General features: G+C 46.2%; 1 protein-coding gene and 1 long non-coding RNA gene across 6 annotated transcripts in view; one reads left to right on the top strand and one right to left on the bottom strand.

Moving 5' to 3' along the window:
• HABP2 (hyaluronan binding protein 2) overlaps window positions 1-27,661 on the top strand; it is a 212,226-nt gene that overhangs the window by 115,491 nt on the left and 69,074 nt on the right. The window contains exon 2 of one of the 3 annotated variants that reach the window (XM_056529825.1): window positions 25,514-26,466. In XM_056529825.1, coding sequence (XP_056385800.1) covers window positions 26,461-26,466 — 6 coding nt within the window. In that variant the 5' untranslated portion in view covers window positions 25,514-26,460. Of the gene's footprint in view, window positions 1-24,610; window positions 26,467-27,661 lie in introns of those variants that run through there. The other 2 variants (XM_056529824.1, XM_056529826.1) reach the window with 2 other exon arrangements.
• LOC130282004 (uncharacterized) overlaps window positions 1-27,661 on the bottom strand; it is a 91,919-nt gene that overhangs the window by 26,797 nt on the left and 37,461 nt on the right. For 2 of the 3 annotated variants that reach the window (XR_008846203.1, XR_008846204.1), the window contains exon 3: window positions 26,454-26,742. The exons of the other annotated variant lie outside the window; for it this stretch is intronic. This is a non-coding gene — a long non-coding RNA (uncharacterized LOC130282004). Of the gene's footprint in view, window positions 1-26,453; window positions 26,743-27,661 lie in introns of those variants that run through there. 3 annotated transcript variants of the gene reach the window in all.

The following is a 27,661-nucleotide window of genomic DNA, read 5'->3' as shown; positions in this document are numbered from 1 at the left end:
CTGCATGTCCCCAGGGCTCTCCGACAGAAAACCCCATTGTCTATAATATAAGTTATACATTATGGGGGAGATTTATCGCTGCTTTTAGAGCATTTTTTTAGTCTATGTATTGACGCAGTTCAGGCGCAAGCAGCATATGTAGCGACTTTTATGCGTCTTTTGATAAAGACCATTTCACTCTTTTTTCCTACCCGTAGAACTTTATCTTTTTGACCCTGCAGTGGTCACGTATTTATCATTTGTGACTTTTGTCAAAAGTCGCTATTTTGTGCACAAAGGTCCATTTTTAGGCGCAAAGCTTCACCACCTACCAGTAGGCGTGAGAATCACTTCTACCTTCCGCAATTCAACCTTTAACCTCTTGTGGACAACAGCGTCCCGCTCCCCTTCTATGACATGTGATCAGGAGCTGAGCGGGGGTCATAGCTGGGTGGTCCTGGTGGCTATCTGCCAGGACCCATCTCCAATGCCATCTCCATCACCGATCACCAATCCCATCTCCATCACTGATCACCAATCCCATCTCCATCACTGATCACCAATCCCATCTCCATCACCGATCACCAATCCCATCTCCATCACTGATCACCAATCCCATCTCCATCACTGATCACCAATCCCATCTCCATCACCGATCACCAATCCCATCTCCATCACTGATCACGGGGATTCCCGGCTTTAACCTCTTAGACACCGCAATAAAATTTGATTGTAGCATCTAAATTGCAAGTAAAAATGTCCCGGCAGCTCTGTGAAAGTAAAAACACCTAATCCGCCAAATTCAGGACCCGGGAAAGTGTCTACTTCCCTCCCTCACAAGCGTCCAGACTCTAGATAAAGTGTATGTGGAGCTTTTCCCACCACAGCAAAGCTGCGCAAAATTCATCGTCCTGCTGGACCCTTCCTGATAAATAAGATGCGCGCTAGTCACACCCATCCCCCAAATAAACGTGGGAAAATAGCTCTACCGTAGACATTCTTGGATAAATCTGGGCCTATAAGTGTAGTGTTGCTTTAAGTCTTTGTACCACATGATTGTTACCCAAAGGGCTCCAGTGACCAGGTGACCCCCCCAAGTGACCTATGGGCTCCTTGCACATCCCCCCTATATAATCAGGGGAGGGGCTGCAATCTCTCTTGGAGGGGCAAGCTGTGCATAAATAGATTGCCCCCTGACTGGTGAGCAGTTAAGGGGTTAAGAAATACAGGCAAGGTTTTTAGCCCCCTCCCCCGCCTGTAGAATTTTTCAGTAACTATAGTGGTATGTCCCATGGGTGGGGGGGGGGGGGAGCAGTGCACCAATCAGGGGCTTAATAGTTTCCTGGGTTTTCAGGGGCCCTCCCCTGGGTATTTATAGCTGTGGTGCCTCCCTTCCCCCCTCAATCTGCCCAGGACCCGGAGTTTTGCCCTCCCTCCCTCCCTTTTTGTATCTCTGTTTATTGTAAGTCACAGCTTGGCGGTAAGAAGACGGTGAAAGCGGGGTCAACCCGGGGTAGACCTCCACACAGGACAGTGTGGCAGCACCTCTCGGGTTGGCAAGAAGCCAATCGGTGTCTTTGTTACAGTTAAATTGTTATTTATAGAAGTAATTTTATAAATAAAGCTGTGGCCGATCCCCACCCATAAAAAAGTTGAATTGTTGTTGTGTCACTTATTATTTAATTAATTATTGTAGTAAGGGGGAGGGGTAGTTATAGCCGCTAGGAGCTAATTGGGTCTCAACAGTCTGTGTTCCTGCTGAGGTCCAGTGCAGTCTAGTTGTGTTCAGAACATTGGACCTAAAGTCCGGCAGTCACAAATCGGTCATCAGCCAGTCAAGTCATCTTATTGTCAGTCACCATCTCTGGCAAGTCCAGTCCATCTGTAGTCACCGTGGCCTGCACTAAAGTCAGTCTAACTACTACAAGTCCCAGCAGGTCCCCCTGTGTCACTGGTAACCTCCCTGGGATATTTGGCTGTACTGCGAAGACTAGATCACCTGTCTACCCTCAGTAAAGCTGCCGTTATCCTTAAAGGACACCTGTAGTGGAACACTTTTATATATTCCGGTGCCCGGACCTCAAAAACAAACAAAATAAACTCATACATACCTTCCTACGAGCCCCCGTTAGTCTGGCACAGGCCTCACGGTCCGACAGTACTAACCTCATTCCACTTCCTGGGGATGGGGACGCAGCAGAGCCGTCGGTGTATCACCGGCCGCAGCGATGTCCAAGCCGGTGATTGATAGGCTGAGCTCACTGTCATGTAAGGAGCTCTGGCCGGCTTCTTACATGACAGTGAGCTCAGCCTATCACTGGCCGGGGTTGGACATCGCTGCAGCCGGTGATACGCCGACGGCTCTGCTGCGTCCCCATCCCCAGGAAGTGGAATGAGGTTAGTACTGCCGGACCGTGAGGCCTGTTCCGGACCAATAGGGACTTGTAGGAAGGTATGTATAAGTTTATTTTGTTTGTTTTTGAGGCCCGGGCCCGGGAATATATAAAAGTGTTCCACTACAGTTGTCCTTTAATCTGGTGTTTGTGTCTTCATTGCCCCTGTCTAACCCAGGATCAGCAGTATTACCTTCGGGTGGTTAAGGCTAAACCACGCCCTGGCGTCACGGTAAGAAGGGGTTAATACCCAAAAAATACTATTGGTGTGGGGAAATTTAAAAGAAAACCGCAATTTTGCAAATTTTGGAAGGTTTCACGCCGTACAATTTACGGTAAAATGAGATGTTTTCTTTATTCTGTTGGTCAATATGATTAAAATGATACCAATGATTAGATTCTTTTCTATTATTGTACCGCTTTAAAAAAAATCGCAAACTTTTTATCTAAATTAGTACGTTTAAAATCCGACCTATAACTTTTTCATTTTTTCGTATAAGCGGCGGTATGAGGGCTCATTTTTTGCGCCGTGATCTGTACTTTTTATTGATACCCCATTTGTGTATATAAAACTTTTAATAATTTTGTAAATTTTTTTTTTGGATTAAAATGTTACCAAAAAAACATCAATTTTGGATTTTTTTTTCTTTTTTTACGTTCACGCCGTTCACTGTACAGGATCATTAACATTATATTTTAATAGTTCAGATATTTACGCATGCGGCGCTACTAAATATGTTTATAAATTTTTTTTACACTTTTTTGGGGTAAAATGGGAAAAAGGGACAATTGACATTTTTACTGGGGGGGAGGGGATTTTTCAAATTTTTTTAACATTTTTTTTTTAATTTTAACTTTTATTACTTCTTTTTTTACACTTTTTATGTCCCCATAGGGGACTATTTATAGCAATCACTTGATTGCTAATACTGTTCAATGTTATGCATAAGGCATAGCACTGATCAGTATTATCGGTGATCTTCTGCTCTGGTCTACTGGAAGGCAGATCAGAGCAGAAGGCGCCGGGAAGGCGGTGGACGCAGGTGAGGGGACCTCTGTCCGCCATGTTAGCTGATCTGATCCCAGCGGCTGTGCCGCAGGAGATCAGATCAGCCTAAAATGTAGCCGCACGTGTCGCAGATGCCGTGATCTGTATTGAGCATGGCATCTGGGGGGTTAATGGTGGACATCTGTGTGATCGCAGATGTCAGCCATTACCGGCGGGTCCCTAGCTGCTATCAGCAGCCTGTCCCTGCAGTGCATGACCCGAGCATCGCTCCGATGCTCGTGGTCATGTATAGTGTTGAGTGTGAATATTCTAAATGCACTTCGCGATTCGCGATTTTGCGAACATTTAGAATATAGTGATATATAGTTGTAATGACGAATATTCGTTTTTTTAATGCTTATTTATATGCAATTTTTTACGTGAACTTATGCAAATATCGGCACTTCCAGACTGGACACGGATCCCTCCCTTCTTTTGAGTGAAAGATATAATTGCGCATGCGCACTATGCAAATTTCACTACGAATTTTCGCATGGAAAAAAAACCGAACATATCGAATATGCGAATTTCGCAAACCTAGGACGAATATTCGTCCATATATTCGCGAAATATCGCAAATTCGAATATGGCCCCTGCTGCTCATAACTAGTCATGTACAGGACGTAAATGTACGTCCTGGTGCGCGAAGTACCGCTGCTCCAGGACGTACATTTATGTAATTGTTCGTTAAGAGGTTAATGGGAGGTGTCATCTGTACAAACGTTCCTCATTGTCCTGAGTACGGAGAAATGTGATCGTTTGTAATATATTGATATTTTAAAAAATCGGTCCTGTTTTTATAAAAAATAAATGTATAAGAAGATGAAGAAAAGTAATGGAGCTCACCGGATGATGGATGCTGTAAAACCACACCCCCCACCAACCCCCCCTTCCCCCCCCCCTCTAAGCACTCCAGACTGCATTTCCTGATTTTGGACTTTTGTCAGCCCAGCAAGAGTACAAAGTCTGTGCAAGAAATGGGGAAAATGTGCTCTAGCCAAGTAGGGAGACACCTAGTGGCAACTTTTATAAACACAAATAAAACATAGAAAACAATTTTTTTTTTTTAAACAAAGTACATAAAAAAAATGTTTTATATACCATAAGGAGTGCAATAGCAAAACATTTATTTTAATGAGAGTGACCATTTAATGCAACATAAAGCGCTGCAGTGGCGAAAACAATGCGGGGAGGGTGGAAATGGCTTAGTGGCATGAAATGATTCGTCACCATTTCCACACTCCCTGCCCTGGTTGTTGTTCTCCCCATTGCACAACTTCCCGCTAGAGCGACACTAAACAATTTGTGGCTATTCCCATGCTCCCCGCTCTGCTCCCACGTTGTTCTTATCGTTACACCGATTTCTGCTTTAATGACACACAACAATTCACCACCATTACCACGTTCCTTGTTCTGCCCGTCATTCTCCCCGTTGCACTGATTTCCACTTGGACGACATACAACAATTTGGTGGCATTTCCATGCTCCCCACTCTGCTTGTTGTTCTCCCTGTTGTGCCACTTTTCACTAGAGCGGCACCAAATGTTTTGTCGCCATTTCCCCGCTCCCTTCTGTGCCTCTCGTTCTCCCCGTTGCACCGTTTTTCCCTTGAGCATCACAAAACGATTTGTTGCCATTTCCATGCATATGCCTGTTATTCTCCCCGCTGCACTGCTTTCCATTTTATGGAACAAAGTTACTTAAAGTCGCAATCCGGTGCGTTGCTTTGTTACTTCTTCATCTTTGCATGAATTTGGATATAGACTTTTTAAAGAGGGTATTCTAGAATTTTTTTTATTTAACTATCCTACAGGGGCTGTAAAGTTAGTGTAGTTTATAATATAGTGTCTGTACCTGTGTGTGACGGTTTTCTCACAATTCTTCTGGGATTTTCACCCCAATATTTATTTTTAACAGCATACAAAATGACTGTTGTCTCAGATTTTTCCCAGATTGCAATGTGGCCGAGACATGACATCACTAGTCAGCTGATGACAGGGAGCCTGTCTGCTTCAATGGGTGGAGGGATCGCGTAGTGGGAGAGAGATCAATCTGCAACTAATGCAACAGCGGGAGGCACCCTGATTGAAAACCACAGGTCTTTTGAATGGATGCAGCTCATTTATGTTTCAATGGGTGGGGTGGCTGATGTGTGGGAGGGAGGAAAACGGAATTATGGGATTTGTAGGCAAAAGAAGAAAACTCAAACAGGAAATACAAGTTCACAAAAAGCTAGCCACAGTGTTATGGTAATCTCACAGCATAGCCATTTAGCCCAAGACAAGCGCAGATCCTTCCTAAGCATGTCCATTACTGTCAGCCAGGTATGTACTAAAATCACCTTATGGTGGAGAACCCCTTTAAGTGAGTTGATGTTGAGCACCATCTTGATATACCTTGTGGACTTGCCTGACCTGTATACTATTGGTTAGGAGCGGAAGCGTTGTGCCAGGTATTACACTGATTTTGGAGAAATGTACAAAATAAATACATAATATTGGCCACCACTAGAGGTCCTCCTTCTTCCTCCATGCCGACGTCTCCTGATTTTGCAGCAGACTGAGTACCGGCCATAAAGCAGGCTAATACCCAGTGAAGGAGATGGCAGATGTATAGGCTCCTGTCTCTGCCCGGTATGTCATGCAAAAAACCTGCCTGTGAGCGATTGCCGGTTCCTGACAGTAAGGCGAGGACGTCACGGTTACTAAAGTAAAAAAACTAGATATGGGTATGACAGACTCACATTAAACCACGCCCCCTTTTAGACCAAAGCCACGCCCATTTGTCAGAACATGTGCCGAAGAGACTAAAACCCAGAAAAGTCAAAAATGTTTTAGCCATTATTTGTCCTAATACAAATCTTGATTAAAGGGGTACTCCACTGCCCCAGCGTCCGGAAACATTTAGTTCCGAACAACTGGGTGCGGGGGTTGTGACGTCACGGCCACGCCCCTCAATGCAAGTCTATGGGAGGGGGCATGGCAGCCGCCATGCCCCCTCCCATAGACTTGCATTGAGGGGGCGTGGTGTGCCATCACCAGGGGGGCGCGGCCGTGACGTCACGACCCCCGCAGCCCACACCCAGTGTTCGGAACTAAATGTTTCCGAACGCTGGGGCAGTGGAGTACCCCTTTAATTCCATCCCTCAGTTTAGAAAAAGATTATTACGTAAATGGCGCAAAATGTCTAACGCTAATCTACGCCTGCTTTAAGCACATGTGGATTTGATTACCTGACTCAAAATGTTCCGTACAAGACTATATGGCGGCATTATATCGTCTATAAACCTAGTCAAGTGACACGCCCTGTAATCGGGCAGGGGGGGGGGGGGGATCACGTGCCTCGCTTCTGTGGCTGTGATGTCACCGCGCAGGACCAACACACCTGTCTCCTGGCAGGGAGCAGTGAGGGGAGCGCGGCGGCTCTGTATGACTGACATGTGTTCTTATAGTCTCTGCGGAAAGCCAGATGACAGGATTGTGGTCCCTGATGTCTGCCGGGGGGGGGCAGAACGTGTCTGGATTATGGATGAGAAGGTTTTAGATGTGGCGCTTGTATCTGTGCGTTGCTGCATTGCTTTTTTTATTTTTTTATTTGTTAATATTCAATATCTAGAGAGGAGAATATTACTCGTCTAAAATTCACTTTAATGTTGTTCCCTAAACAAGAGGGAAACAAATAGAAGAAATGAAATCAAAGCCGCGTCGTTCCTTATTTATGATCTTTCCATTGGAAAAGGTTTGATTTAACAGATGCAAACTAATGCTGGCGGTGCACCTCCCCACCCGATAAGGGTGCGCGGCACTTCACAACCAGCCTGTCCAAATGTCTCCTCATCATATCAGGCAGAGGAGCGAAGAGCCAACTCCAGGGCTGAGGACATGAGCTGATCACTGCCTGCGTACACATATAATAGTATATAGTGCCATACTGGTATATACACAACATAAAACAACGACCTCCAGAATAAGGGGATAACTTCAGGCGCTGAAAGACTACAGAGGGCAGGTAGATGTGCAAGATGTTTATTTCCAACATGCAACGCGTTTCGCGCCTTAGCGCTTCATCAGGCATACTGGTATATACTCACTGTCACTCCCCTCCAGTTACCACTGCAATAGATCTCATTCATACTGCTGCTATCTCTATGGGATCAGGATATAAAGTAGGTATACACCTCCCCTCCAGCTCTATCTGTATACTGCTGCTATCTCTATGGGATCAGGATATATAGTAGTTATACACCTCCCCTCCAGCTCTATCTGTATACTGCTGCTATCTCTATGGGATCAGGATATATAGTAGTTATACACCTCTCCTCCAGCTCTAAAGCTCTATCTGTATACTGCTGCTGCTATCTCTATGGGATCAGAATGTAGAGTAGATATTCACCTTTCCTCCAGCTCTATCTGTATACTGCTGCTATCTCTATGGGATCAGGATATATAGTAGTTATACACCTCCCCTCCAGCTCTATCTGTATACTGCTGCTATCTCTATGGGATCAGGATATAAAGTAGGTATACACCTCCCCTCCAGCTCTATCTGTATACTGCTGCTATCTCTATAGGATCAGGATATATAGTAGTTATACACCTCCCCTCCAGCTCTATCTGTATACTGCTGCTATCTCTATGGGATCAGGATATATAGTAGTTATACACCTCTCCTCCAGCTCTAAAGCTCTATCTGTATACTGCTGCTGCTATCTCTATGGGATCAGAATGTAGAGTAGATATTCACCTTTCCTCCAGCTCTATCTGTATACTGCTGCTATCTCTATGGGATCAGGATATATAGTAGTTATACACCTCCCCTCCAGCTCTATCTGTATACTGCTGCTATCTCTATGGGATCAGGATATATAGTAGTTATGCACCTCCCCTCCAGCTCTATCTGTATACTGCTGCTATTTCTATGGGATTAGGATATAAAGTAGTTATACACCTCCCCTCCAGCTCTGTCTGCATACTGCTGCTATCTCTATGGGATCAGGATATATAGTAGTTATACACCTCCCCTCCAGCTCTATCTTTATGCTGCTGCTATCTCTATGGAATCAAGAGATAATGTAGTTATACCTCTCCTCTCCAGCTCTATCTGTATACTGCTACTATCTCTATGGCTCTATGGGATCAGAATATATAGTAGTTATACACCTCCCCTCCAGCTTTTTCTGTATACTGCTGCTATCTCTATGGAATCAGGAGATAATGTACCTCTCCCTTCCAGCTCTATCTGTATACTGCTGCTGCTATTTATGGGATCAGAAAATATAGTAGTTATACACCTCCCCTCCAGCTCTATCTGTATACTGCTGCTGCTATCTATGGGATTAGGATATATAGTAGTTATACACCTCCCCTCCAGCTCTATCTGTATACTGCTGCTATCTATGGGATCAAGACATATAGTAGTTATACCCCTCCCCTCCCAGCTCTATCTGTATACTGCTGCTGTCTCTATGGGATCAGGATATATAGTAGTTATACACCTCCCCTCCAACTCTATCTGTATACTGCTGCTGCTATATATGGGATTAGGATATATTGTAGTTATACACCTCCCCTCCAGCTCTATCTGTATACTGCTGCTGCTATCTATGGGATCAGGATATATAGTAGTTATACACCTCCCCTCCAGCTCTATCTGTATACTGCTGCTGCTATCTATGGGATTAGGATATATAGTAGTTATACACCTCCCCTCCAGCTCTATCTGTATACTGCTGCTATCTATGGGATCAAGACATATAGTAGTTATACCCCTCCCCTCCCAGCTCTATCTGTATACTGCTGCTGTCTCTATGGGATCAGGATATATAGTAGTTATACACCTCCCCTCCAGCTCTATCTGTATACTGCTGCTATCTATGGGATCAGGATATATAGTACAGTAGTTATACACCTCCCCTCCAGCTCTACCTCCCCTGTTAACCTTTGCCCCCACGCCTCCTTCTTTCCTACAGTTTCTCCTTCTTCTGACATTATTCAGAGAATCCACCCCCAGAGGCACGGAATGCTGCGACCCTAAAGGAAATAATAAAAAAGGGGGTTCTATGTTCTATAGGTAAAACTGTGCTGCCTGCTTGACTTTGGTTTAGTTGGCTCTTTCTCTGGGTGAATTAGGAACCAGACCATGGGTTTAGGCTACAAAATTACTACCATAAAGTGCTTATATATAGCCAAACATTGCCCACATATTGCAGTATTTTACCATATGGCACCATATTTTTCTTACTGTGAGCCTGAAATGAGACCAGTTGGTCATAAGACTGCAGAACTGACCTCGAGTGGCTGCAGAAATAAACAAAAGAACGGATCTGGCTGCCCCTATAATGTCCCTGCACTGGCCCTACACTAAACCAGGCAAAAGAACTAAGATGAAGCATTAAGACCTAGAAAATCACAACTGAAGCAAAACTAGTGAACTTCTGTCCAAACATTCAGACTTCAGCAACTCTTCTCTGGAGTAAAGATCACTGGAGAAGATATTACAGGCTGCAGATGGTGTATTACTGTACGAGGCCTAATACAGGGCCCAACGAGGTTCAGTCGTGAGGGTATGATGGCATGTACCAATGATCTTCTGGTAGGTTGAGTCGCTTCACTCTCATTGCTTAGGGAAAAGTAATAAAATGTCTAGGGGTTTTCCGTCCCTTTAAAGGGACCCCCGCGATCTTGACTGCGGCACCCCACACATCAAGTGCATGGAGTGAACAATACAGCTTAATGACATCACACATGGAGCTTCGTGATGTCATCATTAGGTGAGTTGAACCTTATAAGTTCTTATTTGTCTGACACTTGGTCACCAGAGGCTCCACCCTCTGTCAGTTCTCCCTGGCAGTGATTGATAATGATTAAAGACTCCTCCCCCCAACACATTCATCAAAAAGGGGGGAAAAAATTACGCTAAAGGATAAGTCCCTTCTGAGATGTTTATGGCCCCTGCATTACCCACCCTATATTCTGACATCTCTCTATGTATATATTGGAGTTGGGGTTGTATCACATCGTAACAAGGTAATGCAAGGCAATGTGGTGTTGTCTCAGCAGCTCCCTGGCTCCTCCCTTTCTCCAGACAGGAAGTTGTGTTGTCCTCTCATTGTCAGTGTGGTGTTGTCTCAGTAGCTCACCAGCTCCTCTCTTTCTCCAGATAGGAAGTTGTGTTGTCCTCTCATTGTCAGTGTGGTGTTGTCTCAGCATCTTGTAAGTGTGTCATTGTAAGTGTGGTGCTGTGTAAGCAGCGCACCAATTCCTTCCTCTCTACTGACAGGAAGTTGTATAGTCCTCTCATTGTCAGTGTGGTGTTGTCTCAGCATCTCCCCGACTCCTCCCTCTCTCTTTATAGGAAGCTGTGTATTACTTTCATTGTCGGTGTAATGTTGTGTTACGAGCAGCACACCAACTCCTCCCTCTCTCCTGACAGGAAGTTGTGTTGTCCTCTCATTGTCAGTGTGGTGTTGTCTCCGTAGCTCACCGGCTCCTCTCTTTCTCCAGATAGGAAGTTGTGTTGTCCTCTCATTGTCAGTGTAGTGTTGTCTCAGTTGCTCACCAGCTCCTCCTTCTCTCCTGATAAGAAGTTATGTAGTATTCTCATTGTCAGTGTGGTATTGTCTCGGCAGCTGCTGGGCTCCTCCCTCTCTCCTGATAGGAAGTTGTGTATTCCTTTCATTGTAAGTGTGGTGCTGTGTAAGCAGCGCACCAACTCCTCCCTCTCTACTGACAGTAAGTTGTATAGTCCTCTCATTGTCAGTGTGGTGTTGTCTCAGCATCTCCCCGACTCCTCCCTCTCTCCTTATAGGAAGTTGTGTATTACTTTCATTGTCAGTGTAATGTTGTGTTACGAGCACACCAACTCCTCCCTCTCTCCTGACAGTAAGTTGTATAGTCCTCTCATTGTCAGTGTGGTGTTGTCTCAGCATCTCCCCGACTCCTCCCTCTCTCCTTATAGGAAGTTGTTTATTACTTTCATTGTCAGTGTAATGTTGTGTTACGAGCACACCAACTCCTCCCTCTCTCCTGACAGGAAGTTGTATAGTCCTCTCATTGTCAGTGTGGTGTTGTCTCAGCATCTCCCCGACTCCTCCCTCTCTCCTTATAGGAAGTTGTGTATTACTTTCATTGTCAGTGTAATGTTGTGTTACGAGCACACCAACTCCTCCCTCTCTCCTGACAGGAAGTTGTATAGTCCTCTCATTGTCGATGTAGTGTTTTTTCCAGCTTCCTGCTCCTCCCTTTTTCCCAAGACAACACAGGAGGTCTCAGGAGGCATATCTGGATCTTATCTCTGAGCTGTAGCCCCGCCTCTTGAGTGATGTCATCACCTGTGAGCAGCCCATACAGCCTACATAACCATCTCGCTTTCAAATACACATATTTATTTTTATTGGGACAGTTAGGTAAGAATGCGGTGTGGTTACAGCATCCTGCCTTGTGCTGAGCAATGCCACAGGCAGAGGAGAAGACAGGGAATGACTACAGCAGCTGCTGCAGATTTACTGACTGAATAGTCTGCTGTGTACAGAAATGTTCTGCAGCAGGGAACTGATGTGAGTGTTGTGGTAGGGGAGAAGGCAGGGTGGAAGGGAAAACAATGCATTCTGGGAATTGTAGTACTGAGCCACTGCTAAACCAATAAGTAGTGTTAATGACATGGTAGGGGAGAGGATTACATACTCACAAAACAAATGGATTTTGGTGGGTTTAGAACTGGGGCAGAAAGGTAAGCAATTCTATGCTATGGGATATTGGAATACCCCTTTAAAAATTACGGGGTTCCCTGAAGTCTGACCACTAAGTATCACTATGTGATATCGTCTTAGTGGCATGCCATCATTAAAAGGCTTCTTCGCCTTTCAAAATCCAACTTTTCCTAGGAAAGCTGGGTGACCACCTATATGGTAACCACAATAGTTCCTAACGTTACCGCTCCTAAAGTCCTGTCCAATCCTGTAGTTGCTCCTTCACCATTCTTTAAAGGGGTACTCCACCCCTAGACATCTTATCCCCTATCCAAAGGATAGGGCATAAGATGTCTAATCGCGGGGGTCCCGGTGCTGGGGACCCCTGCGATCTTGGCTGCGGCACCCCAGACATCCGGTGCACGGAGCGAACTTCGCTCTCTGCCGGATGACTGGCGATGCGGGGCGGAGGCTCGTGACGTCACAGTCACACCCTGCTCGTGATGTCACGACCACGCCCCCTCAATGCAAGTCTATGGGAGGGGGCGTCACGCCCCCTCCCATAGACTTGTATTGAGAGGGCGTGGCAGTGACATCATGAGTAGGCGTGACCATGAGGCCACGAGCCTCCAGCGCTACACCCAACGCTCTAAACGGACATCATGCCCCCTCCCATTGGCTTGTATTGAGGGGGCGTGGCTGTGACATCACAAGCGGGCGCAAGCATGATGCCACGAGCCTCTGGTACTACACCCAACGCTCTAAACAAACGCTGGGTGCAGCAGGGAGATCGCGGGGGTCCTTAGTGGCAGGACCCCTGCGATCAAACATCTTATCCCCTATCCTTTGAATAGAGGATAAGATGTCTAGGAGGAGTACCCCTTTAAGGCAGCATTGGCTCCCCAACCCTTGCAAAACCATAACTCCCATCATGCCATTGGGTTGAAGAGTCTTGTGTCTTAAAGCAGATGGGTACAGAAGCCGGTAAGACATCGCCTCAAACCCCCCCCCCAACGTATCGAAACTCCCAGAGACGGTGCCAGAAATAATAATTCCTTTCTGCGCCTTTCATCTCTGAATGCAAAACCTTATCGCCGTCACCCAGCATCTCCCAAACAAGCGAAGCGCAGCAAATAAATACACATTAGCGGCGGCCGCGCTCGCGCCGAACAGCGAGCAGAACAGAACTTGAATCTCTCGAGATGGAACTTGCACGGTAAGTAAATATAAATAATGGATCCGTCTCTTCTCTGGATTATTTTTATCCATCTCTGTAGTAATCCACAGAAGTCTTTATGAAACGACAATTGGTCCCCCGCGGAGCGCGGCCGGTCCGAGGCAAAATAATTACACGCCGTTCCGGCAGCTATTTATAAACTAATAATATCCCAAGTTCTGGGAGGTTGATAACCGATCGGCACCGTCCACACAGCTGCCTTCCGCGCCACGTTCGCCTCTAATTTGCCTCACCCTCGGTGTTGTGGGAGTTGTCAAAGTTTCCGAAGAGCAAAGATTACGGAATGCAAAAAAAAATTTATATAAAAAAATTATTAAAAAAATAAATAAATAAAAAAATCGCACACATTGATTCTCTTGAGTGACAATTTCGACTCAGTTTTCTGCCATTAGCTCCGGTGACATTTCCATTCTGTAAGCTGGAAATATATTAGCGCTAAACAGATGTAGAGGAGTAATTCTTTCCTGTGCGTCGGGGACGCTTTAATCTTGCGGGATCTGACACGGTTTCATCTTGGCATACCGTCATGTTGAAATAATGACATCCTCGTTGAATGTCTTTAGCATCTATTCAAATCTTGTTAAAACACGAGTAAAATGGAACAGAACAGAATTCACTTTATAAATTCATCATTATCGGGAATTTTTTTTTCCCGTTTTTTTTTTTTTTTTACCTTTTTTTTTTTTAACTTTAAAAAAGTCAAGGAAGCCAGGAAGTGTCACATGTAATGGCTGACGGATCCCTCTCCAGACTACCTGCGTGTGTCATCCCCCCTCTGCAAGCGCATTTGGGCCTCCGGACATTCTTCATAATTTATAGAAACTACATTGGTTCCTGGGGTCTAAATATAAATAAATATATATATATATATATATATATATATTGACTTTATTCACTGGATTAATTTTTTGTGATTTTAGTATTTTTATATTTTTTTACACAAATTTTTATTTAATTCAATTCAATTTTAATATAATTTTAATTAAAAAAAATATTTAATTAATATTTCAACATTTTTATTAATCATTTATTTAAACTTTATTTATCATTATTTTTATGTATTTTAATAATAGTTATTGTTGAATTTTTTTTACATCATTGTAGATCAGTGTTCCTCAACCTGATGCACTCCATCTGCTGCAAAACTACAACTTCCAGCGTTCTAGACAGCCGAATGCTTCAGGTTGTGTTCACATGTTGCGGGTTTTTACAATGTTTTTGATTTGTTATTTCTGAGACTTTCCCAATTGGATATAAAAATGATATATTTTCTAGGGCAATCTGAGCACAAAATGTTTTCGGAATGCTGCCTACTTTTCCAGTAGCTAAGTCTCATAAGTGGGATGGTGTAAGTTCACATTATGTGCAGTTTCGATGTATTTTCTCATTCAAATTTCTTTAGAGAAATATTGTCATGAGGCAAAAGTGATTTGACCTATAATTACAATTGAGGTGTTTTATCAAGATATTAAGTTTACAGGCTGTGCCCATATGCGCCCTAGGGAAAACCAGTTCCTTGCAGAAACCCCCTGTACCACCATGCCACTACTGAACTGTGCCACCATGTCGCTACTGAACTGTGCCACCATGTCGCTACTGAACTGTGCCACCATGTCACTACTGAACTGTGCCACCATGTCGCTACTGAACTGTGCCACCATGCTGCTACTGAACTGTGCCACCATGCTGCTACTGAACTGTGCCACCATGTCGCTACTGAACTGTGCCACCATGCCACTACTGAACTGTGCCACCATGCTACTACTGAACTGTGCCACCATGCTACTACTGAACTGTGCCACCATGCCCCTACTGAACTGTGCCACCATGACACTACTGAACTGTGCCACCATGCTACTACTGAACTGTGCCACCATGCCACTACTGAACTGTGACACCATGCCACATTTCCACTACTGAACTATGATACCATGCCACCAGGCCGCTACTGAACTGTGACAGCATGCCACCAGGCCACTACTGAACTGTGACACCATGCCATTACTGAACTGTGCCACCATGCCACTACTGAACTGTGCCACCATGCTGCTACTGAACTGTGCCACCATGCTGCTACTGAACTGTGCCACCATGCTACTACTGAACTGTGCCACCATGCTACTACTGAACTGTACCACCAGGCCACTACTGAACTGTACCACCAGGCCACTACTGAACTGTACCACCAGGCCACTACTGAACTGTGCCACCAGGCCACTACTGAACTGTGCCAACAGGCCACTACTGAACTGTGCCACCATGTCACTACTGAACTGTGCCACCATGCTACTATTGAACTGTGCCACCATGCCACTACTGAACTGTGACACCATGCCACTACTTAACTGTGCCACCAGACCACTACTAAACTGTGCCACCAGGCCACTACTGAACTGTGCCACCAGGCCACTCCTGAACTGTGCCACCAGGCCACTACTGAACTGTGCCACCAGGCCACAACTGAACTGTGACACCATGCCACTACAGAACTGTGCCACGAGGTCACTATTGAAATGTGGCACCATGCCACCATGCCACTACTGAACTGTGACACCATGCCACTACTGAACTGTGATACCATGCCACCAGGCCACTACTGAACTGTGACACTATGCCACCAGGCCACTACTGAACTGTGACACCATGCCACTACTGAACTGTGACACCATGCCATTACTGAACTGTGACACCATGCCACCAGGCCACTACTGAACTGTGACACCATGCCATTACTGAACTGTGACACCATGCCACCAGGCCACTACTGAACTGTGAAACCATGCCACCAGGCCACTACTGAACTGTGACACCATGCCACTACTGAACTGTGACACCATGCCACTACTGAACTGTGCCACCAGGCCACTACTCAACTGTGCCACCAGGCCACTACTCAACTATGCCACCAGGCCACTACTGAACTGTGCCACCTTGCCACTACTGAACTGTGCCACCATGCCACTACTGAACCATGACACCATGCCACTACTTTACTTCAAGTTAAATTGTAAATTGACATTTCAAAAAGGACTTGAAGCTTTTTTACCCAGAAATATAAAAGATACATAATAGGCCTCACATTCAGGTTTGTAAATAAAAAAAATAAAAAATTGTAGCATATTAAACATTATGTAATTAATTGTAACTAAATAAGTACAAATTTGATAATACGTTAAAGGGTACCTTTCATCAAAAAAAACTTTTGATATATTATAGATTAATGTATGCAGAGTAACTTTCCAATAGCATGTTATAAAAAAAATATGCTTCTTTCTATTTAATTTTCCACTTTGAAAAAATGACCACTAGGGGTCTCCCTACCAGTCCTTTTTTATAGATTTCAGACTCATGCAGGAGTCCTAAATTTCAGACTGCAGCCGGGACACAGACAAACTCACTCACTGTTTAACTTTCTGGCACCAGTTGATTAAAAAAAAAAAAAATAAGTTTTCCACCGGAGTACCCCTTTAATGTTATAACTTTTTTCTCTTGGTTTAATTACAACCATTTACACCAGATTTATATACAACGCATTCAGAAAGTGTCTTGTGCTAGAATAAAAAAATATATTTCCCCCATCATTCTGCCCTCAATTCATAAGCACAAAGTGATCACAGAATTTTACAAATCTTTATTACATTTTTGGAAAGAAAAAAAAAAGAAACCCTTTTGGCAGTAATTCCAGCCTCCAGTCTTCTTGGGGATGAGGCCACAAGGTTTACACGCCTAGATTTGGGGATTTTCTGCCATTGTTCCCTGCAGATCCTCTCAGCTCTGTCAGGTTGGATGGGACAATCAGTAGAAGCCATTTTCAGGTCTCTCCAGAGATGTCCCAAAGCGGCTTCTGTGTTCTCTTGGCCATGTGCTTAGGGTCATTTGGGGAGATTTATCAAAACCTGTCCAGAGGTAAAGTTGCTGAGTTGTCCATAGCAACCAATCAGATCAGTTCTTGCACTTTTAAGAGGCCTTTAAAAAAAAATGAAAGAACGATCTGATTGGTTGCTATGGGCAACTCAGCAACTTCTTCTTTGAACAGGTTTTGATCAATCTCCCCCATTGGCCCTCATTTACTAAGAAAATCGGGTTGTAAGTCTATCTTACTTTCTTACCCGACTGCTTTTTTCCCCTGGTATTTATTATTATGTCGCATCCTGTTTGTCGCTCGTGGGTTTTGTTGGTTTTGGTTTCCAACTCCTCTGAGCTGTCGGGAAAAAATCCACAACAATTCAACAAATTCGAGTTGGAAACCTTAATAAATACGTGGGAAAGCTCAGAAATGTCGGGTTACGCCCCTTTTTCGGGTTTGGGAGAATCCACATCGGGTCCGTCGGGAAAAAATGTTGCATCGTGTCGCAGACTGGCGCACGATGTCTGCGACATGGCGCAGACAAAGCTGCGCCAAAAAAACCCGACAAAAGAGGTCGGGTTTAGAATAGTAAATGAGGGCCATTGTCTTGTTGGAAGGTGATCCTTCAGCCAGGTTGAGGTCCGGAGCTCTGGATGAGGTTTTCCTTGAGAAGATCTCTGCACTTTTCTCCATTTAGTTTTCCCTTGACCCTGACCAGTCTCCCTGTCCCCACAGCAAGATGCTTCCCCCATGATGCTTCACTGTAGGGTTGGTATTGGGCAGGTGATGGGCAATGCCTGGTTTCCTCCAGACATGATGCTGCCCCCCCATGATCACTGTAGGGATGGTGTTGGGCAGGTGATGGGCAGTGCCTGGTTTCCTATAGACATGATGCTGTCCCCACCATGATCACTGTAGGGGATGGTATTGGGCAGGTGATGGGCAGTGCCTGGTTTCCCCCAGACATGATGGTCACCCCACCATGATCACTGTAGGGATGGTATTGGGCAGGTGATGGGCAGTGTCTGTTTCCCGCCAGACATGATGCTGCCCCCACCATGATCACTGTAGGGATGGTATTGGGCAGGTGATGGACAGTGTCTGTTTCCCCCCAGACATGATGCTGCCCCCACCATGGTCACTGTAGGGATGGTATTGGGCAGGTGATGGACAGTGTCTGTTTCCCCCCAGACATGATGCTGCCCCCACCATGATTACTGTAGGGATGTTATTGGGCAGGTGATGGGCAGTGCCTGGTTTCCTCCAGACATGATGCTGCCCCCACCATGATTACTGTAGGGATGGTATTGGGCAGGTGATGGGCAGTGCCTGGTTTCCCCCAGACATGATGCTGCCCCCACCATGATCACTGTAGGGATGGTATTGGGCAGGTGATGGGCATTGCCTGGTTTCCCCCAGACATGATGCTGCCCCCACCATGATCACTGTAGGGATAGTATTGGGCAGGTGATGGGCAGTGCCTTGTTTCCTCCAGACATGATGCTGCCCCCACCATGATCACTGTAGGGATGGTATTGGGCAGGTGATGGGCGGTGCCTGGTTTCCACCAGACATGATGCTGCCCCCACCATGATCACTGTAGGGATGGTATTGGGCAGTTGATGGTCAGTGCCTGGTTTCCACCAAACATGATGCTGCCCCCACCATATCACTGTAGGGATGGTATTGGGCAGGTGATGGGCGGTGCCTGGTTTCCACTAGACATGATGCTGCCCCCACCATGATCACTGTAGGGATGGTATTGGGCAGGTGATGGGCAGTGCCTGGTTTCCACCAGACATGATGCTGCCCCCACCATGAACTCTGTAGGGATAATATTGGGTAGGTGGTGGGCAGTGCCTGGTTTCCTCCAGACATGATGCTGCCCCCACCATGATCACTGTAGGGATGGTATTGGGCAGGTGATGGGCAGTGACTGGTTTCCCCCAGACATGATGCTGCCCCCACCATGATCATTGTAGGGAGGGTATTGGGCAGGTGATGGGCAGTGCCTGGTTTCCTTCAGACATGATGCTGCCCCCATCATGCTTCACTGTAGGGATGGTATTGGTCAGGTGATGGGAAGTGCCTGGTTTCCTCAAGACATGATGCTGCCCCCACCATACTTCACTGTAGGGATGGTATCGGGTAGGTGATGGGCGGTGTCTGGTTTCCTCCAGACAGGATGCCACCCCAACCATGCTTCACTGTATTGGGTAGGTGATGGGCAGTACCTGGTTTCCTCCTGAAATTATGCTGTTCCTCACCATGCTTCACAGTAGGGATGGTATTGTGCAGGTGATGGGCAGTGCCTGGTTCCCTCCAGACATGATGCTGCCCCCACCATGCCTTACGGTATTGGGCAGGCGATGGTCAGTTCCTGGTTTCCAGCATCAAACATAATGCTGAGCAGTGCCTCGTTTCCTCCAGACATGATGCTGCCCCACCATACTTCACTGTAGGGATAGTATTGGGCAGGTGATGGATGGTGCCTGGTTTCCTTCAGACATTACACTTTCAATAGAGGCCAGAAACTTCAATCTTGGTTCTATCAGACCAGAGAATCTTGTTCCTCACAGTCTGATCCTTAAGATGCGTTTCTGTAATCTCCATCGTCTTTCAAGTGTTAATACTGAGTAGAGGCTTCTTTCTGCCCACTCCACCATAAAGCCCAGATTGTAGAGGCTGCAGTGAAGGTTCTGGACCTTCTGGAAGTTTCTCCCATCTGCACACAGGACCTTTTTTGGGCAGCCAGAGTGATCATTGGATTCTTGGTTACTTTTCCTACCAAGACCCTTCTCCCTCGATGACTTGGTTTAGTTAGTTTGTTGGGGCAGCAGCTCTAGGAAGAGTCCTGGTTGTTCCTTCTTCTTTCATGTATGAAATATGGAGGCCAATGAGCTCTTGAAAATTTTCAGGGCAGCAAATATTTTATTGTCCGCTTCTCCACATCTGTGCCTCCACACAAGCATGTCTCTGAGCTGTACAGGCAGTTATTTCGACCTCATGGTTTGGTTTTTCCTCTCATATACAATATCAGCTGTGAGATATGGCTGAGTTTACCAATCATGCTCAATCAGCTGAATTTAACACAGGTTACTCTAATGAAGTGTCAGGTCCCAACTCAATTATGAATTATGAAATATGGTCAAATGATAAAATAAGAATGTATGACCTTGCTAAAAATTATAATCATTGCAATTCACATCTAAGCTAACTATTGTTCAGATATTAAGTAGTTCTTTGATTTCATGTAAGGCTAGTAATTACTTTTACAATAAAATAAGCAGGTTTATTGCTAACAATTAATAAATATAAACATGTAAATTTATACAATAATATATATATATATATATATATATATATATATATATATATATTTAAGAATATCAAAGACTCATTAGTCAGATAATCTCATAAATATTAAAAAAAAGTTTATTAAGTTGACAACTACATACAATAGAACTACAAATCACAGAAGTTAATTACTATGTTTCAGTATAACATCAGTTATAGAGTTAGTACAGATATCATATAGATATATTACACTGAAAGATAAATCACATAAAAAAAATATTAAAGGGGTTGTGCGCTGCCCTGCCTTTCGGAGCTCCGCTCGCAGCGTCCGGAAGTTCATTACTCCGAACGCTGTGTGCGGGCTTCCGTGTTCGCGGCCCCCCCTTGTGACGTCACGCCCGGCCCCTCGTGATGTCACGAGGGGGCGGCCGCGAACATGGAAGCCCGCATACAGCATTCGGAGTAATGAACTTCGGGACGCTGCGAGCAGAGCTCCGAAAGGCAGGGCAGTGCACAACCCCTTTAAGAATAGGGAATATCTATTCTCTTGATATTTAAAATGGAAGGGATATATAAAAACTCTGCCCATGTCTAACTAACCACACATAACTATGGTACATTTTTAAAAGTTCAGTACCAGATATGTAATCTATGTTACTCTAAATTTGAAGGGACACATAGACTATGTTTCTATGTTGTGGGAATATTATTAATATCAATTAGCTAGCGAAAGATTAAACACAGACTAAGCTATGTGCATCATGTGAATGCACTCATGGAAAGAACTGTTACGCCTAGCGCTCCGGGCCCCCGCTCCTCCCCGGAGCGCTCACGGCGTCTTTCTCCCTGCAGCTCCCCGGTCAGTCCCGCTGACCGGGAGCGCTGCTCTGTCATGGCCGTTGGGGATGCGATTCGCACAGCGGGACGCGCCCGCTCGCGAATCGCATCCCAGGTCACTTACCCGTTCCCGTCCCCTGCTGTCATGTGCTGGCGCGCGCGGCTCCGCTCTCTAGGGCGCGCGCGCGCCAGCTCCCTGAGACTTAAAGGGCCAGTGCACCAATGATTGGTGCCTGGCCCAATTAGCTTAATTGGCTCCCACCTGCTCCCTGGCTATATCTGGTCTCCTCCCTTGCACTCCCTTGCCGGATCTTGTTGCCCTTGTGCCTAGTGAAAGCGTTTTGTGTGTTTAAAGCCTGTGTACCAGAACTTCTGCTATCTCCCCTGACTACGAACCTTGCCGCCTGCCCCCGACCTTCTGCTACGTCCGACTTTGCTTCTGCCTACTCCCTTGTACCTCGCCTATCTTCAGCAGTCAGAGAGGTGAGCCGTTGCTAGTGGATACGACCTGGTCACTACCGCCGCAGCAAGACCATCCCGCTTTGCGGCGGGCTCTGGTGAAAACCTGTAGTGGCTTAGAACCGGTCCACTAGCGCGGTCCTCGCTATCCCTCTCTGGCACAGAGGATCCACTACCTGCCAGCCGGCATTGTGACAGTAGATCCGGCCATGGATCCCGCTGAAGTTCCTCTGCCAGCTGTCGCTGACCTCCCTACGCTGGTCGCCCAGCAAGCTCGTCAGATCGCCCAACAAGATCACCAGCTGTCGTACTTGACCACCATGACTCAGCAACTCCAGTCACAACTACAGCAAGTACAGTCACAGCTACAGCAGCAACAACCATCTCCTCCGCCAGCTCCTGCACCCCTTCCGCAGCGAGTGGCCACTCCTAGCCTCCGCCTGTCCTTGCCGGACAAATTTAATGGGGACTCTAAGTTTTGCCGTGGCTTTCTTTCGCAATGTTCCCTGCACTTGGAGATGATGTCGGACCAGTTTCCTACTGAAAGGTCTAAGGTGGCTTTCGTAGTCAGCCTTCTGTCTGGAAAAGCCCTGTCATGGGCCACACCGCTCTGGGACCGCAATGACCCCGTCACTGCCTCTGTACACTCCTTCTTCTCGGAAATTCGAAGTGTCTTTGAGGAACCTGCCCGAGCCTCTTCTGCTGAGACTGCCCTGCTGAACCTGGTCCAGGGTAATTCCTCCGTTGGCGAGTACGCCATACAATTCCGTACTCTTGCTTCTGAACTATCCTGGAATAATGAGGCTCTCTGCGCGACCTTTAAAAAAGGCCTATCCAGCAACATTAAAGATGTTCTGGCCGCACGAGAGACTCCTGCTAACCTGCATGAACTCATTCATCTAGCCACTCGCATTGACATGCGTTTTTCTGAGAGGCATCAAGAGCTCCGCCAGGAAAAAGACTTAGATCTCTGGACACCTCTCCCACAGTCTCCACTGCAATCTGCGCCTAGGCCTCCCGCCGAGGAGGCCATGCAAGTGGATCGGTCTCGCCTGACCCTGGAAGAGAGGAATCGCCGTAAGGAAGAGAATCTTTGTCCGTACTGTGCCAGTACTGAACATTTTTTGGTGGATTGCCCAATCCGTCCTCCACGTCTGGGAAACGCACGCTCGCACCCAGCTCTCGTGGGTGTGGCGTCTCTTGATGCTAAGTCGGCTTCTCCACGTCTCACGGTGCCTGTTCGGATTTCTACTTCAGCCAGCTCTCCCCTCTCAGCCGTGGCCTGCCTGGACTCTGGAGCTTCTGGGAATTTTATTCGGGAGTCCTTAGTGAATAAATTCCGCATTCCGGTGACCCGTCTTGTCAAGCCACTCCACATTTCCGCGGTCAACGGAGCCAGGTTGGATTGCACCGTGCGTTACCGCACGGAGCCCCTCCTAATGTGCATCGGACCTCATCACGAGGAAATTGTATTTTTTGTCCTTCCTAATTGCACTTCTGAAGTTCTCCTTGGACTACCCTGGCTTCAACACCATTCCCCAACCCTGGATTGGTCCACTGGGGAGATCAAGAGTTGGGGTCCCTCTTGTTCCAAGGACTGCCTTCAACCGGTTCCCAGTGCTCCCTGCCGTGACCCTGTGGTTCCTCCTGTATCCGGTCCCCCTAAGGTCATTAAGGACTCTGCCTGCCACAGGAAATGCCTCTCCCTCCCTCCCAGTCCCATCAGGCAAGCCTCTGTGTCCCCTCATGGCCCTCGTCCTGGTGTCACACTGCCCCGTGCCAGGTCTCGCCCTCTGCCCTCTCTCCCCATTCCTACTCCTGCTGTTCTGCCTGCCGTTGAGGAATCCCTCCATCCTTTCCCGGTGTCCTCATCCCAGGGGAGGCAGTTACCGGACAAAGAGAAGGGGAGACCTAAGGGGGGGGGTACTGTTACGCCTAGCGCTCCGGGCCCCCGCTCCTCCCCGGAGCGCTCACGGCGTCTTTCTCCCTGCAGCTCCCCGGTCAGTCCCGCTGACCGGGAGCGCTGCTCTGTCATGGCCGTTGGGGATGCGATTCGCACAGCGGGACGCGCCCGCTCGCGAATCGCATCCCAGGTCACTTACCCATTCCCGTCCCCTGCTGTCATGTGCTGGCGCGCGCGGCTCCGCTCTCTAGGGCGCGCGCGCGCCAGCTCCCTGAGACTTAAAGGGCCAGTGCACCAATGATTGGTGCCTGGCCCAATTAGCTTAATTGGCTCCCACCTGCTCCCTGGCTATATCTGGTCTCCTCCCTTGCACTCCCTTGCCGGATCTTGTTGCCCTTGTGCCTAGTGAAAGCGTTTTGTGTGTTTAAAGCCTGTGTACCAGAACTTCTGCTATCTCCCCTGACTACGAACCTTGCCGCCTGCCCCCGACCTTCTGCTACGTCCGACTTTGCTTCTGCCTACTCCCTTGTACCTCGCCTATCTTCAGCAGTCAGAGAGGTGAGCCGTTGCTAGTGGATACGACCTGGTCACTACCGCCGCAGCAAGACCATCCCGCTTTGCGGCGGGCTCTGGTGAAAACCTGTAGTGGCTTAGAACCGGTCCACTAGCGCGGTCCTCGCTATCCCTCTCTGGCACAGAGGATCCACTACCTGCCAGCCGGCATTGTGACAAGAACACTCTCCATTCTCTGCAGAAGAAGGAGAAATGGTCCATATGTTAAACTTTACATCTTAACATGCAGATTAAGAAGATAAAGAAGATATTCAGCCAAAAGTTAAAAAAAATGAAAATGTAAATAAGTTATTATATATATATATATATATATATATATATATATGCTCACCATGACTCCACAAGCATTCCAGTTGATTTGTTTTAAAAGCAGGCCCCATAGCCTCCATAAACAGCCTTTGAAAATCCAGGTACTTCCTGGTTTGTGCAGGGAACAGAGAGCTAAAGAAGACTACACAGACCATCAGCCCCAGCAGTCCAGCTTTTTAAAGTCTTGCCTCTAATTTACATGTTTCCCACCCGTCTCCACCCAAAAAGTTCTTAGTGTACACCTTCAACCCCCTTTAATCCTCCCCTCATCCCTCCTTGGCACTGTGTGGTCACATGATCCAAGTCCCTGAGCAGCTAGTACCTTAGAATGGGAGAAATTATTTCCCCCTTTGTTCCCTAGAAAAAAAGTTGTTGCAAACCAATCTATATATTCATATAAAGTAATGTTTATGCAACCCAATCATCAGGACTGATCTACTAAAATATTTAAAATAAAATAAATACACGGTTTTGAACAGCATCACATTGAATGGGCCTAGATATGGCAGTACCACACTGAATGGGCTTAGATACAATACGCTGGGCAGTATCACAGTGAATGGGCTTAGATACACGGCTCTGAGCAGTATCACATAGAATCAGCTCACATACAAGGCTTTGGGCAGTAGAACACTGCATTGCCTTAGATATACTGTTCTATAGATAGCATCATATATATAATAGGCTGCCGGCAGAATCACACATATTATGCTTTTTCATCACTTTTTATTTCATTTTTTGTGGGATGTGATGTGACTGTGATATTTTTTTGCACTTATGCTGTTTACCATACCATTAATCAATAACATTATATTTAATAGTTCTGACATTTCCACAAGCGGAAGTGCCAAATTTTTAAAATCTACATTATTTATGTCTCCATGGGGGACTATATTTGTTTAGTACTGAACAGTAATATTGGTGATCTACTTCTCTGGTCTGCAGTCCAAAGAAGAAGATCGCTGGAGCCAGGCAGAAGGCAGGTGAGGGGACCTCCAGCGGCCATTTACTGAGTGAAGCCCCTATTTTGGAGAGAGCTGAGACAGAGCAAGCACGACTGAAGCCAGAAAGTCTTTACAAATTCTATACAATTTCACAGCAAGGTGAGCACAGCATTAATCAGTGAGCTGACCTCAGACAGGGACCTCCTTTCACTACCTGCTGTAATCTGTACAGTTGGTGCACTATAAATCCCAGCAAGCTGTAAACTAGCTCATAAAAGCTATCACATTACAGGCAAAGCATGGCATTGTTCAGAGGGCTACCATCAGAGATCTCCTGTCACCTGCAATACAGTTGGTGGACTAAAAATCCCAGCACTGAACCAGTCCATAAAAGCTACCACAGTACAAATACCTAACAAACTGAGCAAAGCAGTGGGCTAATTTGTATTTTAGCAATACATACTAAAGCATTGTGAATGCGGCATAGCCATCTCAGGACAAGTTACATGTATTTTCTGGGTTTATTTACACACACACAAAGTATTTATACCTGGGTTTAACATAACAAGGCAGTTAAAGGTGTTGAAAGTGAATGCGGAAAGGTCATCTAAAGCACAGTTACATGTATTTTCTGGGTTTAATCTAGTATAGTATTTCTACCTTAGTTGTAACATAACAATGAAATTAAAAGCGTTGAGAGTAAAAACTGACTATTAAGAAAGGACAGAGCACCTCTACCATGTCCTCTTCCAGTAAGAATGTTGGTTGCCATAGCAGCTCCAGTGCAGGTAGAAGCAGCAGTCAGGTGCCTGGAGGTAGTAGCAGCAGCTGCATCAGCACTCTAAAGTTCTCACTGTCTTCCAGGTGTTGTGTGGTTTCAGAGGATAATATGGTTCTTGTGGACTGGTTGACTGGTGCAACCAGAAGGAAGTAGAAGAGTCTGATGATATGATGGTGAGCCAGCTGTCAGTGGATTCCTCATTGTCTACAGTTACATGGACTGGTGGAAATGTCCGTCCTAGTTACTCTGTCTCCTCATCTCTGTCTTTGCTCCTCCCCCTACTGCTATGCAAATGAATAACACGAGCCACGAGGAGGAATTGTGTCACGGTCAGCCATTGTAGCATGTTGCTGAGGTGGTGGAGGGTGATGCAGTGGCCGAGCATAGTGCTAGTGGGACTGGTAGTGGTAGGTGTGGTGGGGATATTGTAAGGCATAATGGTGGATGAGCTGAAGGGAAACAAGGAGGTCACAATCAGACATCAGAAAATCTTACGAACAGGAGTGGTCGGGATGATGAAGAGGAGTACTGGGGATGATGTCAGCGGGATTTAGTTCTGTGTAGCTAAGGACCAAGGGATGGTGACACTGGTGCTGTAGCTGAAGGCTTGAGAAAAAAAAACGTTCTAAAACTGGCACAGTCGGGTGGGGATGTCCCTAGCTATTTACAGTATCCTTGCGTATGGAAATTCTTTACTGTTTAATGTAATGTGGATAAGTGCAAGATAATGCACCTGGGGCGTAAAAACACAAGGGCAGAATGTACAATATATGATATGTACAATATATGATACAGTCCTGACCTCTGCATCTGAGGAGAGGGATTTAGGAGTAATTATTTCAGAAGACTTAAAAGTAGGAAGACAATGTAATAGAGCAGCAGGAAACACTAGCAGAACGCTTGGATTTATAGGGAGAGGTATAAGCAGTAGAAAGAGAGAAGTGCTCAAGCTGTACAGAACACTGGTGAGACCTCACTTGGGGTATTGTGCGCAGTACTGGAGGCCGTATCTCCAGAAGGATATAGATACTCTAGAGAAAGTTCAAAGAAGATACTAAACTAGTACATGGATTGCAGGATAAAACTTACCAGGAAAGGTTAAAGGACCTTAACATGTATAGAAGAAAGAAGAGACAGAGGGGATATGATAGAAACTTTTATATACATAAAGGGAATCAACACCGTAAAGGAGGAGAGGAGATTTAAATGAAGAACAATTACAACAAGAGGACATAGTTTCAAACTAGAGGGGCAAAGATTTAAAAGTAATATCAGGAATGTTACGCCGAGCGCTCCGGGTCCCCGCTCCTCCCCGGAGCGCTCGCTTCACTCCCTCCGCTGCAGCGCTCCGGTCACGTCCTCTGACCC

The sequence above is a fragment of the Hyla sarda genome, chromosome 7, assembly GCF_029499605.1.
Source record: "Hyla sarda isolate aHylSar1 chromosome 7, aHylSar1.hap1, whole genome shotgun sequence".
Lineage (NCBI taxonomy): Eukaryota > Metazoa > Chordata > Amphibia > Anura > Hylidae > Hyla > Hyla sarda.
Note: the sequence above shows the minus strand (reverse complement) of the source record. Positions and strands in the feature narration are given on the sequence as shown.